Genomic DNA, 19,588 nt, shown 5'->3' on the forward strand with positions numbered 1-19,588 from the left:
GTCCTTGATTTTGGCGCTATGACCTCCCATTATATTTGGCAGTGTACAAATTTCACAAAGAGGTTGAGAGGTATGGCCTACCAATGTCCATTATAATATGACTATTATCTCTTTACTTCTGGAAATGGTCACCTTGATTTTACACCCCAGCATTTTGTTTAGTGCTTCTACTGTTCTCTCACTCACACCCTGCTAATCTGATCCAGATGTGACTTTTTTCATCACCAGATGCTTTTTTTCCTGCATCTTTGACATCTGTTTCACCCCCCCCCCCCAACTAAAGCCTGACATGAAGATTGTGTTTCAGGTGCAGGAACTCCCGTGTACAGGACAGGTGCCCACCTTCCTTCCTGCCCCACCCAACTGTTCATTTGTCTCAACTGCCTTCTTTATGCTCACCTGAGCAGTCTTTACAAATTCTCTCATAATATCATTCACACATCCAGCATAGCCACTCCTGTCTTAGCTTTTTGAGCAGAGGGTAATCCTCTTTTTTTTTACCCCCCTGAGAGGTATTTGGTGATTGGTCACATTGTGTGATGCTGATGTGATACCGCAACCCCATGTCAAAAATGGAAAAGGGGGATGGCGACGACACTAAGCTGCAATCTTGGTAAATCATGTTGAATATAGTAACTGCATTCATTCTTGTAAAGTGTTGTAAAGAATTTATAGAATATCAGTATCAATTCCAACTAGATAGATATTACTGGGAACATAATTGCTCAATCAGTTATGAGCTTTCTTGATGCCTGGAAGTTCTGATATGTTACAAAAATATGGGCTGGTATTCATAGTTCAGGTTTTCGCAAATGAGTTAAGGTTATCTGTGAATAGAGTAATTACACGGATATGCAAATAAGTTCAGCAAAAAGCATTTGCAATGAATACAGAAAAGTGAAGTATTTTTTTTTTTTAAAAGCATGCCTATTTATCACAAAAGAGTTAAGCTGTATATAGTTTTGTATTGCAAACTTGCAAATTACTTTGCAAAATTATGAGAGTTGGTGCTACTTTTTTCCCCATATCATGGTTAAGCATTGCTGAGCACAGTGAAGCTTAAAGCATTTTAGGAAAGCTGTGAACAGCATATAGTTAAATGGGATTTTTGTTTTTTTAAAAAGAAGAGGCTTATAATTTTTTTATATAGGGATACACTTTTGTGGGCATCCTTATGGCTTCAATAAAGAATTGAAAGGGTGTGATAGTAAAGACTGAAAAAGGGAAGCTAAAGCAAAGAGGGGAACATACAAGGAAAATATCAAAAGGGTTTGTGCTGAAGGAGGTATGAGAGGAAGGTCAGTATGTTTTTCTCAGGTGATAGACCCCCTCCCTATTTTTCCAATTTTTTTTTTTTTAATGAGAGGGTAGTGTGGATGGGAAATAGGGAAGACGGCGAAGGAGATAGGGTAAAGAAAGAAGGGCTTTGGAAGTGCCAGCTGGAATCCTAGTCCACAGAACCACAAATATGTCCACTGCCAGATAGTATTGCAGAGGAGGACTTTGATGTTCAGGAGGATGGAGACCTGTGTTGGTGTGGTGGTCAGCACCAACTGAGAAAGCATGTCTTCTACATGCTGAAGAGAAGCATCAATTGGTTAAATTCTCCTGTCCACTATCTCCAATAGTACAACCCTACCAAGCTCCAAAGTCCTCTTTCTGTGAAGCTTACCAGACTGCCATATATGGGAGTGCTTGTAATATGCATCTCCATTCTGAGCCTGCGAGAACATCCCCAGATCGGCCGAGGGTGATCTGTCCTTAGCCTTGGAGGTACATGACTGATCTGCTCCTGAGGGATTTGAACCTGTAAAAAAGGCAAAGCATGTGGAATAAGCAAAACAAAAAATGTTATTGCACAAACATTGAAAGTATTTTGCTAAGCAAACAGTACAGTTTCACAATGAAAACAGGTTTAGCATGGACAGTAAAATTCTCTGTCCTTGAAACTCACATTTATTGAAATGTTATTGGAATCTACATGAAAAGAAAATGCACCATAGGTCCTTTGCAAACAATTTATGACTATACATACATGCATGTGTTCTTTCATTCATCTTCCTGATTGTATTAAATTATATTCCTTGTATAATACAGCACCACTTGCTAAAATGTGTTTTAAATTCATAGCTTTGAATATTTTTCCAATATAAAATTAACCATAATTTATGAACCAATAATGACAAAACTACTTATTTCAGAACATTTCAACCAAAAAAAAGGTCACTGAAACATTTGTAGTTACAGTCCACCCATATCAGTCAATATGCAAAATCTTTGCAGAAGTAAATCATCTGAATAATTCCACATTAAAGAGATCCACACTCCAAGCTTCCAAATACACATATAAAAAGCACATATAAAAAATAAAGTATTGTTGTTAATGATGCAAGAAATATATATATATATATATATATATATATATATATATATATATATATATATATAAAATATCAATTTTCAGTATAAAGCTAAAAAATTCTGCAAATTGACATAAATACTGGAGTGTACTTTAAAATTGCATATAGTGCTTTAATGACTTTAAGTACTTAATGAGGTGTGAGTAAGCATTGATCATTTTAAGTCATGTGTCTTAATAGAATGTGCATATATTAAGGGGTTGGTTGTTTTATGTTATATTGTTCATTGACACCTATAAAAGTGGGGCTGCCCACAAAAGCACTTGTGTATATTAAAATTGTTTGTACTGGATCCTGAAGCTGTCTCCGAGTCCTGCTGTTTCTTTTGGAATTTTGGACTTTCTTGCTATACAGGACAAGTAGTTTAAGAGTACTGGTGGCTGTTTGTTTTGTTTTCATAATTCTTAACATCTATTTAGCTGTATTGGACTCTTTGACTGAGGTTAAGTCGCAGTATTATTTTTTCTATGAATATTTAAGGAGTATTTATTTATTTATTTATTTATTTATATTTGTTTACCGGGAAATTCCGACTGGACGCAGGTCCTTTTTCAGCGGATGCCCGGGGAGAAAAGCTCCACATCATGTACATGATAAATAAAGATACAAAGTTGTAACAATAATAAACAACATTACAGGTTGTTGGCTTTAATACAATAACAAGATATTGATTATCAACAGTATATACAGTAAATTTTGCAAGTTAAGATAGTTTCTTGTCATTTATAATATTAGTAACAAAGTTGCCAGGCAAGATTTTAAAGTATGTAAAGACAACTAGCTAATTCTGACTGTGGTTATTAGTGGCGGCAATATAGTTGGTTAAGAGTCTAGGTGGGGGGGTAAGAGGGGGTGCTAGTCTGGATTAGAACAAGGACAAAGCCAGTGCAAATTTAAGTGGAATTTGAGTCCAGTCTTGAAAAGGCTGCTGGAAAGTAGAGTAGTTATAGAGGGTGGAAGATTGTTCCAAAGTTTAGAAATGGTACATGAAAATATGTCTTTTCCTGCTGAGTTTTTGGGTGTGATAACAGTGAGTTGATTTTTGCTGCTTTATCTTAGGGGCCTAGTGGAGTGATAGGGTTGGAGAAGGGTTTAAAGGGAAAGGATGTTAAGGGGGTGGTTAATAAGTTTATGAGTGAGGGTGAGTTGATTAAAGTGAAGGAGTTGTGGGAGTTCTAGCCAGTTTAGTTCTTTAAGGGAGATACAATGATGGCTGCGGTAGGAAATTCCAGTGGCAAATTTAGCAGTTTTGTTGTAACAAGCATCCAGCTTGTGTAGATCTGACTGTCTAAGGTTGGTATGTATGGGGGATGCATAGAGTAGGGGGGAGATTAGCTATGAATTAGCTATGGAGATTCTAGCCGCCTTGGTTAGGAATTGGTGGCTTCGATATAATGCACCAAGTTTCTTGTGAACTTTTTTATTGTGAGAGATATGTGGGTGTCAAATCTAAGTTTGTTGTCGATTTCCACACCGAGTAATTTTGTGTGTTCTGATGGAGAGATAATGGTATTGTCTTTGGCGAGAATGTTGAAGTGGGGGGTGTTTTGGGTGGCTTTGGAAGGTTGGAACAGGAGAAGTTTTGTCTTACTTGAGTTGAGTAGGAGCTGAGCATTGGATAGCCAGCTTTCTACAGAAGAGAATGATTCCTGTGTGATTTGTTGTAGTTCTGTTAGAGTGGGGGCAGAGCAGATGAGAGTAGAGTCATTTGCGTACTGAGATGCTTGTGTGGTGGCAGTATGTAGGTTGTTACTGAAAAGTGAAAATAGCAGAGGGCCAAGGACCCTTGGGGAATTCCGAGAGTAACTGGGAGGCAAGGTGATAGGTTATTGTCCCAGATTACTGATTGCTGGCGTCCATGTAGATAGTGGTGGAACCAGTTGCAGGCTGATTGTGAGAAGGAGAGGTTGGGGAGAGCAGAGTGGTAGCTCATGAGATATCAAATCAAAGGCCTTTGAGAGATGTAGAAATACAACAGTAGAGAAGAGGCCATTGTTTTTGTGATGAAGTATAGTGTTGGTGAAGGAGAGCAAAGTGGAGGTAGTGCTATGATATGTTCTTCACAAATCCACCACTTCACCAAACCATATACCAGAAAAAACAAAAAGGCAGGAACACAGCAGAACTGTTTGAATTATCTTTACTTTAACACACTTGTACCTGGGCCATTCGCCTTTAACGGACAATATACAGTTACAAACAACCATCTTTATATACATAGATTCAAACCCCAGTTAATCCAATTAAATACTAATTGAAAATTACATCTTGTTTAAAATGCTGCATACACATTTTTTAAAGTACTACATACACATTTTATTGAATACAGCCATCTTAAACATTTTAAATAACTAATTTTAAATATAAATTATCCAAAATTAATTAACTATTTTTATAAACTTTTTTATGAAATATGTCCTTTATAATAGACTAAATAAGCATAACAATAAAAGCCTCATTAATTCATACATTTATAAATTCATAAATATAAAAAAAAATTTTGAATAAAATTTCATATATTTACCTCAAGATTGAGACACCTAGGAAACAATGTTCCATAGCTGAGAATGAACTTACTTTCTAACTCATTCAACCTCCTCACCATATCACCCCCCTAACAAACACAGGTTGTGCCAAAATACTAAAGAAAAAGGAACTAGTGCTACCCCCATGAATATTCACAAAATGTTCAGCAACTGGAATCTTAAAGTTTCTATTGATAATATCCCCTAAATGTTCCATGATCCTAACCTTTACTGTTCTTTTTTTCTGTCCATTATACCATTTTACATTTGAGCAACCACACCCTATGATATAAACTACCCCACAAGAATTACATCCAAAATTACCCCTACAGGTACATTTTCTAGCATTAATGAATGTGCCAGAAATGCTTTTGCTATAACTGCATACCTTACAGCGTCTATAAGCAGAAACACCTTACATCAGCTTTAGGGCCTCTAGTTAAGGGTATATTCAATAGTTCCTTTAAGTTGGCATATCTACCATATGAAAATCTAACATACTTTGGAAACAGATTGCCAACTGTGACATCTTCACAAACTAAATACCAGAGGCCCAAAAGCGCCCTTCTCATTACCTCTGAAAAACCAGAGTATCGAGAAACAAAGAAGGGCATTTTATCATCACAGGCACTGGTAACTGAATCCCTATTCTTAACTAATTTATGGCTACTCATAGCTTTTTTACCAGATTTTATTTTCAGTGCCTCATTTAATGACTGATTTAAATGCTCAACCTTGTATACTCGCTTAACAAGTCTATCACTAGCTTCCCTCACAAATTTCCTGAGGGTAGCACTAGTTCCTTTTTCTTTAGTACTTTAAAAAAATGTGTATGCAGCATTTTAAGCAAGATGTAATTTTCAATTAGTATTTAATTGGATTAATTGGGGTTTGAACCTATGTATATAAAGATGGTTGTTTGTAATTGTATATTGTCCGTTGAAGGCGAATGGCCGAGGTACCAGTGTGTTAAAGTAAAGAGAATTCAAACAGTTCTGCTGTGTTCCTGCTTTTTTGGGGGTTTTTTTTGGCATAGTGCTGTGATATGGCCTGAAACCATGTTGGGTTTTGGAGAGGAGATTATTAGCTAGGAGGCAGTTGGAGACCCGGGTGTTGATAATTTTTTCAATTATCTTGGAGAGAGGGGAGAGGATAGCAATGGGGCGGTAATTGCAGAGGTCGGTGGATGGGGTGCCTTTGTGGAGGGGAATGATATGAAATATTTTCCATATCGAGGGAACATAGCCTTCTGTTATGGAATAGTTGATTAGAATTGAAATTGGGTAGGCTAGTGTATCAGCTGCGATTTTCAAGTATTCAGAGGGGAGGTTGTCAGCTGCGAGTTTGGTGGGTTTAAGTTTTGACTATAGTCTTTTTATGTTGGAGGTAGGTACTGAGGTGAAGAAGAACAGAGGAGTGGGGGTTTAGGGATAGGAGTTGGAGGGGCTGTTGTAGGGAAGTGTTTGTTTAGATATGTTATAGTTTCAGTGAAGTGTTTGTTGAAGGATTCAGCAATACTGCTGGTGGAAAGGGGGAATGGATGGCTGGGGGTATCAACCTTCCCTGGGTGGAGGATAGTATTAATAGTGGACCAGAATTGCTTAGGATTGTAGTTGGTAGAGGTTAGGGTGAATTTATAGTAGAGAGAATTGTCTAATTTTATATGCTTTTTGGCTTTATTGCACAGTTCAAGGAAGGATTTCCTATCTGAGTTATTTTTTGTTAGTCGCCAGTTTTGGACAATCTGTCTGTGCGAAGGATGTTGTATTAAGGTGGAAGTATTTCCTCACTTTTGATGTGAGGTTTGAACTAGGTTTCAGTTAGGAAGAGACTATCTGGGGAATATATGCTTATGCTGGCATGTAGTTCTTGGATTTTATTGCATATGCTTCTGATGTTTAGGGACATTATAAGTAGGTCTGTTGTTTTCTTGTTGGCTAGGAGTTGCGTTGTGTGTGGAGGAGGGTTGCTTGGACTAGGGGTTGTGGTTGAGTTGGATTTGGGGGGACTAGGCTTTGGATGGATGTCACCAGTGAGGGCTAGTTTATAGAGGGTGTTTAGGATATGTTTTATATACATAGTAAATTACTTGTGGTATCTTAGGGATATTTTATTTTTGAATGTGTTAGGTGTTTGGTAATGGAGTATGTGTATTGGGAGGATGTTTTTGGTGGCAGGGGTTGTGTAGTTATAGTGTAAATGTTTGAGGGAGGATTTTGAGAGAGTATAGTGGAAGTTGTTGGGGCATGTGACTGTGGCACCTTGGTAGGATGTAATGTGAGCTAGAACTACGCAGGTTAGAATTGTTATATTTGGTGATTCCAAAATGGTGGTCGACTAGTGAACAGCCTATGCACAGAGCTCCTCACCTCAACTACTTTTTCTAAGATACTACACACTTCGAAAAGAGCTACCTTACCTTCATTTCTTCGGTAACTGCATCACCTTCGCAGTGGGAAATAACTTATAATAGACTTCCATCATCTCGGGCTTTTCCACAGTGTTATTCCCACAAGTAACTCAGGGAGGCCTGCTCCTACTGGTAACACCTCTAACTCCACATGGCTAAACAGACAAAAACAACAAATGACTCTTTTACAATGGAAACTCAAACAATTAAAGCCAAAGCCTCAGCAATTTTTTCACCTGAAAAGAAGTCCTTTCAAAAAGGCAGAGAACAAATAAACAAAATGCGGAGCCTATTAAAAATGATACAATTAGTAAAGAAGACTCCAGCTTCCACATGGATGAGTTGAAGCAGGCCCTCCAGCCCATACAATCTGCCATACAAAGCTTCTCGGAACAACTTTCAACTATAGGTAAATCCATCAATCAAATTGTGGACAGAGTAGACACACTCGAGCAAAAAGTACAATCCAATGAATTCCAACTACAATCCTTATCAGATGATCTGCGTACCAAAACAGCCTCTTTATTAGACCTACAAGCAAAACTTACAGATCTAGAAGCTAGAAGTAGGCGTAATAATATATTAATTAGAGGTCTTCCAGAGAGCTACGACAGTCAAGGCTTACTTGCTATAACAAAACAAATATTTGAATCACTACTTCACCCAGAAGGGGGAAAAAATGTTACAATTGAGAGAGCCCACCGTGCTTTATAAAAGACAAGATGCCTTAGCTCCTCGTCAAATATATACAAGACTACTGAATTTCCAGTCAGCTCAACAGATATTATATGCAGCAAAAAAAAATAAAAATTTCACGTGGAATAATCACAAATTAACTTTTACACAAGATTTACCCATCTCCATCAAGGAAAACAGACAGAAACTAGCTCCGTTTTGTTCAGACTTAATTAAAAGAAACATCAGATTTCAAATGCGTTACCCAAATACTTTGACTTTCTCCCAAAATGAAACCAAATATACTGTAACCTCCCAAAAAGAAGCAAAAGAGATCTTCCTCAAAATATTTAACAAGATCCCAGACCTTGGATAAATTCACAATCTTCCAGCACAAGCGTTTCAGCAGCTTTACACTTCAGATGTCTAATTCACTCACCGGAGGCTTCAGGGACATCACCGCTCTCAAATCTAGCGCCAACATGGTACTTCTAACAGTTTTGTGACTGTTTAAATCAGTAAAACGTCCTTCCATATGTTTAAAGGCAGATCCACGTGTCAAGCAAGGAATACATCGTCGCCGCGAGGTTTCTAGAGGGACTCCTTCTACTGTGACACCTGAAGTGTACGTTTGTTAGTTCTGTTCTCCTTCAACCGCGCTTATAGCGCTGTTCATCGTAAGCAAGTCCTGTTTACTGCAATCGGATCCCCTGTACATGTTACAGGCTTGCAAATGTTTTTTTTTCTCTTTTTTTTACTGTTGGGACACTCCGGTTTCGTGAATTGAGGACCAGGAAGGTCTGTCTAGGACCCTCGACTCTATGTTGAAAAAAGCACACAAAGTAATGGCATAAACACCTTCACTAACACACACACAACATACATAAAAGCATAAGAGATGTCAGGTAGAGCTTTTCAGTACATGCTGACTTCCTTGAGCCAGTTGTTTTGCACAGAAATCAAAATTTTCAGTATGTGTACCATAGTAAGTCAGGAAGTGCTCAGCATCAGCTCATGCCTTAACTGATACTATAAAAAAATCTTTCTGCCTCACTCAGATATTGTTTGCACATACACGCATGTATTTAACACACATGTGTGTGTGTGTGTATATATATGTATATATATATGTGTGTGTATGTATATACATACACACATATATATATTTTCTTAAAAGAGGTAACAAGATTCAAATAGATTCCAACTATATGTATCATATTTTGTCATATTTCCTAGTTGCACTGTTGAGCTGGGGTTCCCATTATAGATAGAAAGGAATTTCTTGAGAATCTTTGTTTGCATTGTCGATGCTTATAAGGTAATAGGGAAGAAATGCCTTATTCTGACTGTAATTAATTAAACAAACCCATACCCTTAGCAAATCTAGTACATTTGTAAAAACCAACTCTTAGATACACTTATAATTTATTTCTGCTTTACTGAACTGACTGCAGTTTACAGTTAGAGAAGTTCCCTTATAGTGTTGGGATGTTAAGAAAGAAATAAGGCTATGTGGGTCATTTGCTAATGGGGGCAGGGTGGTCATGGAACTTGACATAATGTTGTTATACAAATGCAATGATTTAATTTAAATCAATTGGCAGATAAAAGATATATAGGGGTTTTAAAGACCACCTATACCCAAACCAGTAGTGCTTAAATCTGGTAAAGGGTAACCACAGAGTAAGGGAGGATCTCAACAACGCAACAAGACTCTCAGTTTTAACTAGCTCTGCCATTATCAGAGTCTGCTCATTGGTAATACCTTCCCGCCCAAACAACACCAAATAACACCACAACTACTTATTTTGTTTAGTTTTTCAACCATTTACAACTTTTGCCATACTGACAATCTCACTAGTCTCAGACTCTTGTTTATGGCGAACTTAATAATGCTTTAGGTTTATACCATCTCTACAGCCTTCCTGTTGTGTGCGAAATTCAATAAGAAATGCTTATACTTGTAATAAGTCTGTTATATATAGGTTGTATAGATTTACATTTCTCACATACATTAAGCTTAAGCGTTTAGACTTACAAGCGCATGTTTTATTTACATAAGGTCATACTTACATGACAAACTAGTAGGTGTAGCATTTACATACGGTAGCTGTATGTGCATTGTAATAGGGATCTAGTTTGATAACCCTTTGGATGAGAATGTTTATGTATATATGTATAGAACTGTTAGAGTTTTCTTTTGTTAGTTTTTATACTTCTTCGCCTAAGGGGTTCAGGTGGGTAGGCACCGGGGCATGTCAGAAGGAGTATTGTGCTACTTCCTCCTCTTCATCCAAACTGTTTACTGATACAGATATGACACGGTTTTCCATATCCCTCTCAGCCTATTGCAGACACAAAGCAGGTTCTCTTCAACACACATTATGTTACCCAAATATTACATTAAATCTCCAAATATATAATGTCTCCTTATACTTCGTTAGTTTTTAATTCACATGAGTTGGGCCGTTGACTCTTGGAACATCAAAGGCTTACAAAATACCGCCAAAAGAAAACTGTTTCTTCACCTGCTGTTTAAATCTCAGGCTAATATTAGCTATCTCCAGGAAACACACTTATCTGAAAATGAATGGGAGCACATAAAAAATAGAAAATGGATCAGGTCAATAATAAGTGCTGGTGATAGCTCAAACTCGAAGGGGGTGGCCATTATAATTAAGAAACAATTCCAGGAACCTATCAATGAATATAAATCTGATACAAACGGCAGATGGTGCTATTTCACCTCTACACTCCCAGATTCCTCCAAACCAATTATGTTCTTGAACCTTTATGGTCCTTGCTCTCAACAACAAACCTTTATCCTAGAAATCTATAACATACTAAACTCATTTCCAAATTACTTATTTATAGTGGGAGGGGACTGGAATGTGGTAATAGATCCTAGTCTAGATCGCACCAGCAAATCCTCCTCCTATAACTTCCAAGCTTCTATAGCCTTAGAGGAACTTATCTCAGATTTTAATCTTGTAGACACTATCACGTTTAGTAATATTTCGACCAAAGAAAATCTATATACCTTCTATTCCAACTGTCACAAATCTTGGTCACGACTAGACTTCATTCTGATTTCGGACCCCCTATCTAAATTTAAAAATACTTTTAATATTGAACCCAGATCTCTCTCCGACCATGCAAAAATCTCTCTTAAAATCAGATTCAACACGCCTGTTTTCACATTTGCTAACTGGACCCTTAACAATAACCTACTAAATAATAAAGATATTTTAAATAAAATTAATAATATGTTGTTGGTTCTCGACACTAATCTTACAAAATCCCTAATCCCCCCAGACATTCAATGGGCGGCCTGTTAGATCGACATGTGAGGTTTTCTGATTAGCAAAGCTTCCTTTCTTAAAAACTCAACACTAAAAAGAAAATACTCTATCCCTTAAACTATCATCTTTAGAAAAAATTCAGAGATTATCTCCAGACCCAAAAACTGAAGTACTGATCAACTCCACGCGCAAAGAATTACTAGAACTTCACTCACAGAATTTTTCCCTACAGGAACAAAAATGTATAGCAACATATTCTGAATGGGCCCAAACTCCCTCAAGAACTCTGGCAAGAATATTAAAAAATAATAACGGTGCTCCCAGAATATCCACCCTTCACTATCAAGGAAAAATTTACAATTCAGACTCTGAAATAATACACTTATTCTTTGAATTATTTTCAGATATTTATAGTAGCAATAAACAACATTTTTTAAAACCCCAGATGGAGTCTTTTCTAAACTCCATTAACTTCCCCTCTCTTGAACCAATTCAAGTCTCTCTCTTATCTGCTCCAATTACCATCCAAGAAATTCATGACATTATAAACAATCTTAAAAGAGGCAAATCTCCGGGCCCTGATGGCTTCACTACTAACTTTTACAAAGCCTTTTGCCCAAAAATATCCTCTATCCTATGGAAAGTCTTTAATTGTATCATTAAGGAGGGTATTACTGACTCACATTGGAACAACTCAAAAACCATCTTACTATTAAAAAACAAACAAGACAGAGCAGACCCACACAATTACAGACCAATTTCGTTAATAAATGTTGACATTAAGATTCTTGCTGCTATTTTAGCTAATAGATTACAAAAGATACTCCCGTCTTTAATATCCCCTGACCAAGCTGGTTTTATGAGCAATAGACACACATGGGATAATACCCTAACCTTGGATTCCCTAATACAATTGACCAAAAAAGACAAAAATCCAATCTATGCCCTAACCTTGGATGCCTCTAAAGCTTTCGACAGAGTCAACTGGGACTTTTTGTTTGCTACTTTGTCCCATTTCAATATACCTAAATCCTTCTCGGATATAATCAGAACACTTTATACAAAGTCCCACACATACCTTTATATAAACAAACAGAGATCCAAGCCAATATTGATTACTAATGGAACTAGACAGGGTTGCCCACTCTCACCCTTTCTCTTTAACATTTTTATCGAGCCTTTCTTCTTATATATAGCGCAGAATACACACCACAACATCCCTAAAATCCTAAACACACATGTTGCACTATCAGCTTTTGCAGATGATTTAAATATATACTTCCAATTTCCCAACTCAGACCTACCCAAAATCTTTGATGCCATTAAGTACTTTTCCTCCGCATCTGATTACCTAATTAACAATAAAAAATCACATATTTTCCCAATCAATCCTAACTCCCACAAATCTTTTTATTTCCCCGAGTCCTCTTTACAAATAACATATAATCTTAAATATCTAGGTATCCATTTTGAACATAATCAAGCTTCCATGCTCCAAAATAATCTACTAAAAACATGGTCCACCATCCAGCAAGATCTACAAAGATGGAAACTTATGAATCTAGCTTTCTTGTCCAAAGTAGCAATAGTGAAAATGAATGTCTTACCCAGACTCTTATATCAATTCAACGCTTCGGATATAGAAGTCTTTAATAACTTCTTTTCCAAAATTGAAAAGAGCTAGCTGGGTTCATCTGGTTCCCGAAGTCAGTCAGAATCTCTTACTCTAAATTAACTTATCCTAAGGAGAAAGGGGGGTTGGGCCTTCCAAACTTTCAACTGTACTACAAGATCATCTGCTCAAACAGAGTCTGGTCTATTTCAAACTTTAGCAGCAAAACCAAACCCACTCTCCATCATGGTTGAAAATCTGGCATCACCATATTATCTCTAACAAAATTAATCCTCAGGCTATTCCCTTCCTATCCACTCTTTCTATAAACAATTGTAATTTAGCACATTCTCTGAAACATAAAATTAGGCTTTTCCAAAAACTTATTAAAGACATCAACATGGAAAATATCCTACCCCTGCTCCAACCACTCCATCAAAATCCAAACATCAAAATCAACAATATGACGTTGGACCTTACTAAATTTCCTCGCATTAAAGACCTCAATGTATGGGACATCCTCAAACATAGTTCAAAATCTATTCCTGAGCTACGATTAATTCTTGGAACCAATAACAAATACACAGTTATTCTTCGACAATTAAGAGAAGTTATACTTGCACAACATTTCAATCTTCCCCCTAACCCTCAGGAAATTAACAAATTAATTGAAACTATATCTGTAATATCAAGCACTAAAAAAACAATTTCATCCTCTTACAAACTATTGAATAAGGTGCTATACAACTCAAACTGTCTCTTTTCCAACTATTGGAACACTGTTGGGTCTCCTATCTCAAAGGACCAAAAACTCTCAGCTATAAAATCTACTTTAGAACTCTCCCTTTTTAAAAACTCTTATACACCCAACTGATGCTAAACAACAATTCCTACTTCACTCCTGTAATACTCAATAAATTTAATCCCAACTCATCCCCCTCGTGTACTTGCTGCTCCCATCCGAGAGCGGATCTACTACACATTATGTGGTATTGCAACCACTCTTACAAACTCTGGTGCTCTCTAAAAGTTCGTTTACAAAAAATGGGTTACTACACCTCAACCCTTTCGTGGGAAACAGCCATTCTCCATATTCATACCTCCGTAATACCTAAAGTACAACTTCACATTTTAATTATTCTCTGTTCACTTATTAAGCTATACATCACTAAAAATTGGTTAGATCGCACCAAACTTAGTTGGAATGGTTTCAAAGAGATGGCTTTCAAACACATCTCAGCTCATAAATTCATTATAAAGGGCCCCAAAAAGAGAGCTTATTTTGGTAAATTATGGAAGAAACTTATAGATGTGATCCATACTGAATAACTTCCCATTCATACCTTGAGTACAACAGCTATTCATATTCCTGTTAATAAACCGGAGAACCACTGCCAACCCAATTTTTATTATATTTTTGCAATACCACTGCGGAGGAACGTAGCACTGTTGGTTGTAAATATTGTATATATTTGTTTTTGTTTTTGGTTAAATGGATTACAATGCTCTCATTGTGCTGTACCTATCCTTCTCATATGTATCATTGCTAAACTATGTGGCTACTCACAATTTTCTGTAATAATCCATCGTTGCATTCTAATGTGTATAACTGTAATGTATTTCCTCTTCCAGTATGCATTGTATCATACTTTGAAAAATAAAAGAATTATTTGAAAAAAAAGAATTGTTATATTTGGTAGTAGCATGATTGTGTTGGATGTAGGGGGAATGGTTGAGTAGTGGTGTAGCCTAATTGGTGGCAATTAGGGGTGGGGTTAAGGCTAAGAATAAATGTAGATGTACTGGGGTTGGTGGGAATAGGGGGTGGGGGAAGCAAAGTGAGTGTAGCGAACGGAGTGGGCTAAAACCCCCCGGCTAAAGATTGCAGGGTAAGTGTCTAAATAGCCAAATTGTTAGGAGTTATTAGAATCTAGTAGGGTTAGAATCTAGTAGGGAAAAACAATCTATAGACCTGATTTCAGCTGTGTCCTTTCTGGGTGGATACCTAGTTTGAAGAAGACAAAAAGTGGCAGTTTAAGTACCTTTTTGCCTCTATTTTACAAGTGGGCATTTCCAGTGTATTTACTGGGTTACTTTTCTTTTTCACCTAGAGCTTTATCTTGGTTTACTGATAACTAAAAAGAAAAAGTTAACTGGGGAATGTATTTACAGCTGATGGGGGTGGGGGAGCAGCTGCTGTCCCTAGCCGTGGGTAGAGCCAGTTATTTCTGCTTTAGACCAGGTAGTTTCTACAGTAGCAGGCTAAGAGGGAAATGTAGCTATACACCTACAGTAACCTATTTTCTTTTTAAAGCCCTTGAGTCCTTGTAGCTAGTTTCTTCACTGCAGATGCAGCTAATGGCCAAGTATTCAGCAAGTGGGGGACTGAGATAGAACCCATTCGCAGGGACCGTGGTCAAGTAACTTATTTTCTGTTTAAAGCCTGTGAGTCCTTGTGGCTTGTTTATTCACTGCAGATGTAGCCAATGGCCAAGTATTCAGCAAGTGGGGGACTGAGATAGAACCTGTTCGCAGGGACGGTGGTCAAGTAACTTATTTTCTTTTTAAAGCCCTTGAGTCCTTGTGGCTGTTTTTTTCACTGCAGATGTTGGTAATGGCCAAGGATTCAGAAAGTGGGGGACTGAGAGAGAAGCCATTCTCACGGACTGTGGTCAAGTAACTTATTTTCTTTTTAAAGCCCTTGAGTCCATGTGTCTGGTTTCTTCACTGCAGATGTAGCCAATGGCCAAGGATTCAGCAAGTGGGGGACTGAGAGAGAACCCATTCACAGGGACCATGGTCAAGTAACTTATTTTCTTTTTAAAGCCCTTGAGTGTTTGTGGCTGGTTTCTTCACTGTTGATGCGGCCAATGGTGAAGGATTCAGTAAGTGGGGGACTGAGAGAGAAAACCCATTTGCAGGGACCGTGGTCAAGTAACTTATTTTTTTTTAAAGCTCTTGAGTCTTTGTGGCTGTTTTTTTCACTGCAGATGCAGCCAATGGCCAAGGATTCAGCAAGTGGGGGACTGAGAGAGAACCCGTATTGACAGCTGCTGTGAGTAAGCCAAGAAAATGAAAATAAAGCATACTTTAAAACAGGTGACTTATTTTTTTAACTAAATGATTTATAAAAATTATGCAAGGCAGTGATTACCAACAGCAGTCTGCAGTCACTGTAGCTGGAGGTGGTTATTGACAGGAAGTGCTAAAGTAACTTCTGTATGATATGTATTTGATTGTCTTATAACTTTCACTTCATTTTCTGTAAGTGTACATCTAAGAAAATAGAAACAACTATACTGTGCAATTTGAGTAATGTAGGTTCCTTTCATTGTAATTCAGTCTTACTATATATTTTTTTCATTATCCTCATAAATGATTCAACTCTTTTAGGTGGCAGTTAAGTGCATGAACAATGAACACGTGTTGGTGAAGTGAGCTATGGATAGCTAGAAATGAAGTATGCTGATCCTATGGAAATACCTGGAGTTGTTATTCAGGATTACTAGTACTTTGCATGCCTTTAGTATACCTCCAACAGTGGCCTGCATGGAATGAGGTAGGGGAGGTTTCTGGCTAAGTACCCTCAATATTCATTCTTTATCCCAGTACAAAGTCAATGCAAGTAACTTGTGCTGAGTAAAAAGTCTTCTTAAGTTAAATATCATATCATTACCTGTAATGATTTATATGCACGTAAACATAGGTACCCACATAATACTGATTAGAATTCCTGGAAAGGAAATGTTAGCTAATCCATGTATTTTTTTCTTTATGTAATTTGCTATTTCTTAGTCACAACCAAATTAGTTAGTAATGAATGCTATAAATTAGAATCCTGAAATACAACATAAACAGTAAAACAGACTATTTGCAGTAGGAAAGCACTCATATTTTTGTTTCACTAGCTGTGCTATGAACAACTTGAAGACCAATATTTTTATTTAAATCAATGACAACTCTTTCTTCATTCTTTGTTAGCACCAGAGGCACTACTGTTTCTTGGAAAACCTTGTTAATTAAGTGACATGCAAGCAGCACAATAATATTTTTCTAAAGAATGATCAAACAGAATGTCGCTAAAAAGGATAACTGTGAATATACAGAATATTTCAGGTTTTACATTTCTCTTGGTCTTTCTCTCTCTCTCACTCTTTCACTTTCTGTCACTCTCTCTATATACATGTATATTTATATAAAGATAGAGATATATAAATACATATATATATATATATATATATATGGATCCCATAGTTTTTTTTTTACATGACAGTACATTTTCGAAAAAATGCACTTTCACGCGAGTTTGCGAATTTACATTTCGATGAAACGTAAATTCGCTAGATCAAAGTAGATCCATATACATATATATATATATATATATATATATATATATATATGTGTGTGTGGGTGTGTGTTTATATATATATATATATATATATATATATATATATATATAATCTAAATATATATATATGTGTGTGTGTGTGTGTGTGTGTGTGTTTATGTATGTGTGTGCAGAGAGAGACAGAAAAGGAGAGACATATAGCAATATGTAAGTACATGTACATGTATGAATAACTTACCATGTAATATGATATTGAGATTATTTAATCTGTATGTGTGTATGTATATTACAATGTCCTTTAATACCTAAATTAGTCAGAAATATAACCCATTTTTTAAATTTTCCTTGTAATTTTGATGACAAAGCACAAAAATCTTTGAGTGCATTTTCTATGTAAACTAATTTGTAAACCATAATCCATAATTGGATAAAATAATGCCTTTTTGATAATAAGATGCATAGCTTCAAGACAGCTTCTAATTCTTGAAGGAATAGCAGTGTCAGAGTACCTCAAGGGAGCAACCTATTAATAGCATTTCTCAAAACCTTGTTGAGTTGCAGAAACTTCTCTTTCTTTACAGTGGGAACTTAAATATTTCCTTTAATGCCTCATGCCGTGATAAATTACTGCCATTTTACACGTTCCCAAATGTGCATTGTTTAACTACTTCAGCATGTTATACTTGCACAGTACACTTATAATGACATGTTAAAATAGACTGCACTACATAAACTCTTTATTTTATTTCTTTTTCAGGTGCCTATCCTAGACTGTCACTGAGCTTCAAACTGAAAAGAAACATTGGCTATTTCATTCTGCAGACATATATGCCTTCCATTCTGATCACTATACTTTCTTGGGTCTCCTTCTGGATAAACTATGATGCTTCAGCTGCAAGAGTTGCTTTAGGTAGATATCCTTTTACCTAATAATTCAGTATGCATGTTGTCTAAGTTGTGAAAAAAAAGAAAGAACATTTGTACCTAATGCATTAGGGATATTAGTTTTTACAACAGTATCACATGCTTGGCAGAGCAGTTTAGTCTGACAGTGTGAAGTGCTGTGTTTCCATGTTATATAGTCATTTTGATATTTAGCATCAATGTTTGAATATTTCAGATGTTACTAGGAAGAACTCAAAAGTCAGGATACTAGTAAAGTGGACGACCGAGTGAAGCGTTACTGGTAACAGAAGACAACAAGGATGTAATACAAGCAGCCAGGTTCCAGGAATTGACCATTCCATATTCACACAAGATGATTTATTTTTAAAACACATAAAAACAATGTAGAGTGAGTGCTTTTGTCCTAATGAATACAGGACTTCTTAATACATACTGAAAAATCACCCACCTTATATATACAGCCATAGTTCTAATTGAACTCCATAAATTAATTAACCAATTGTATAATCAATAATGTTTTCGAAGTTATATTAAATAGAAGAAAAACAAATATATGGTTATAAAAAATTATTATGTTTGATAAATAACACAATTAACTGTTTCTTAAAATCACTTAATGAAAATATAATAAAACATATAATAGTTTAACAGATCTCATGTATCACAAGAGTTGTATTGAGATGTTTTCATTTATGCCAGGATATTTAGATACATGCAACCTAACTTGCCATCTCACTTCTTTAGTTTCTAAAATGACCTTCATATCTCCTCTTCTGGGATTTAATTTTATTTGTTCCAAAATAGCATATTGGAACTTCTTATAATGTGGACAGATTTTAGAATGCTTAAAGAATGCATTATTTTCATTTATCTTCCCAATGTCATGGTTAAGCTCATATATCCATTTATGGAGACATCTCTCCATTTTTCCCACTTAAAAAGCCAGACATACTGAGCACTTGGCAAGATAAACCACAGCTTTGGAAAGACAATTCCCTCTCAAGCAAACAGCAGAAAAGTGTATATCATTTTCAAGAGTCAGACCTTTTTCCTCTAATGTAAAGGAACACTGCCTGCAAGCTCCACATCTAACAGTCCCTACCTTTTGGGATGCCTGATGGTTGCTGTATAGTGACCCCCCCAAACACTTCTTTTAAATTTCACCCTGTGTTGTAAATAAATTGTGGTTCAGGCCCTAATAAGTGGTAAATAGTGGGGCTTGCCTTCATTATATTCCAGTTTTCACAATATTCCTAATTTCCTCTGCTTGGAGACTATATTGTACCACCAGAGCTCTTTCATACTTTTTTCTTGATTACAGCGGAATATCTTGATGCAAACTTGTCCCTAAAAAAGGTTTATACCTTTCCCCCACTGAATCTGCACATAC

The 19,588-nt window shown here is 36.4% G+C and overlaps 1 protein-coding gene across 1 annotated transcript in view; it reads left to right on the forward strand.

The window, feature by feature from the left end:
• GABRB2 (gamma-aminobutyric acid type A receptor subunit beta2) overlaps positions 1-19,588 on the forward strand; it is a 1,614,606-nt gene that overhangs the window by 1,462,300 nt on the left and 132,718 nt on the right. Inside the window, exon 7 of the mRNA XM_044069527.1 lies at positions 18,050-18,202. Coding sequence (XP_043925462.1) covers positions 18,050-18,202 — 153 coding nt within the window. The remainder of the gene's footprint in view (positions 1-18,049; positions 18,203-19,588) is intronic.

Source organism: Protopterus annectens, chromosome 4.part0 (assembly GCF_019279795.1).
Source record: "Protopterus annectens isolate FY-2018-M chromosome 4.part0, PAN1.0, whole genome shotgun sequence".
NCBI classification, from domain to species: Eukaryota; Metazoa; Chordata; order Ceratodontiformes; family Protopteridae; genus Protopterus; species Protopterus annectens.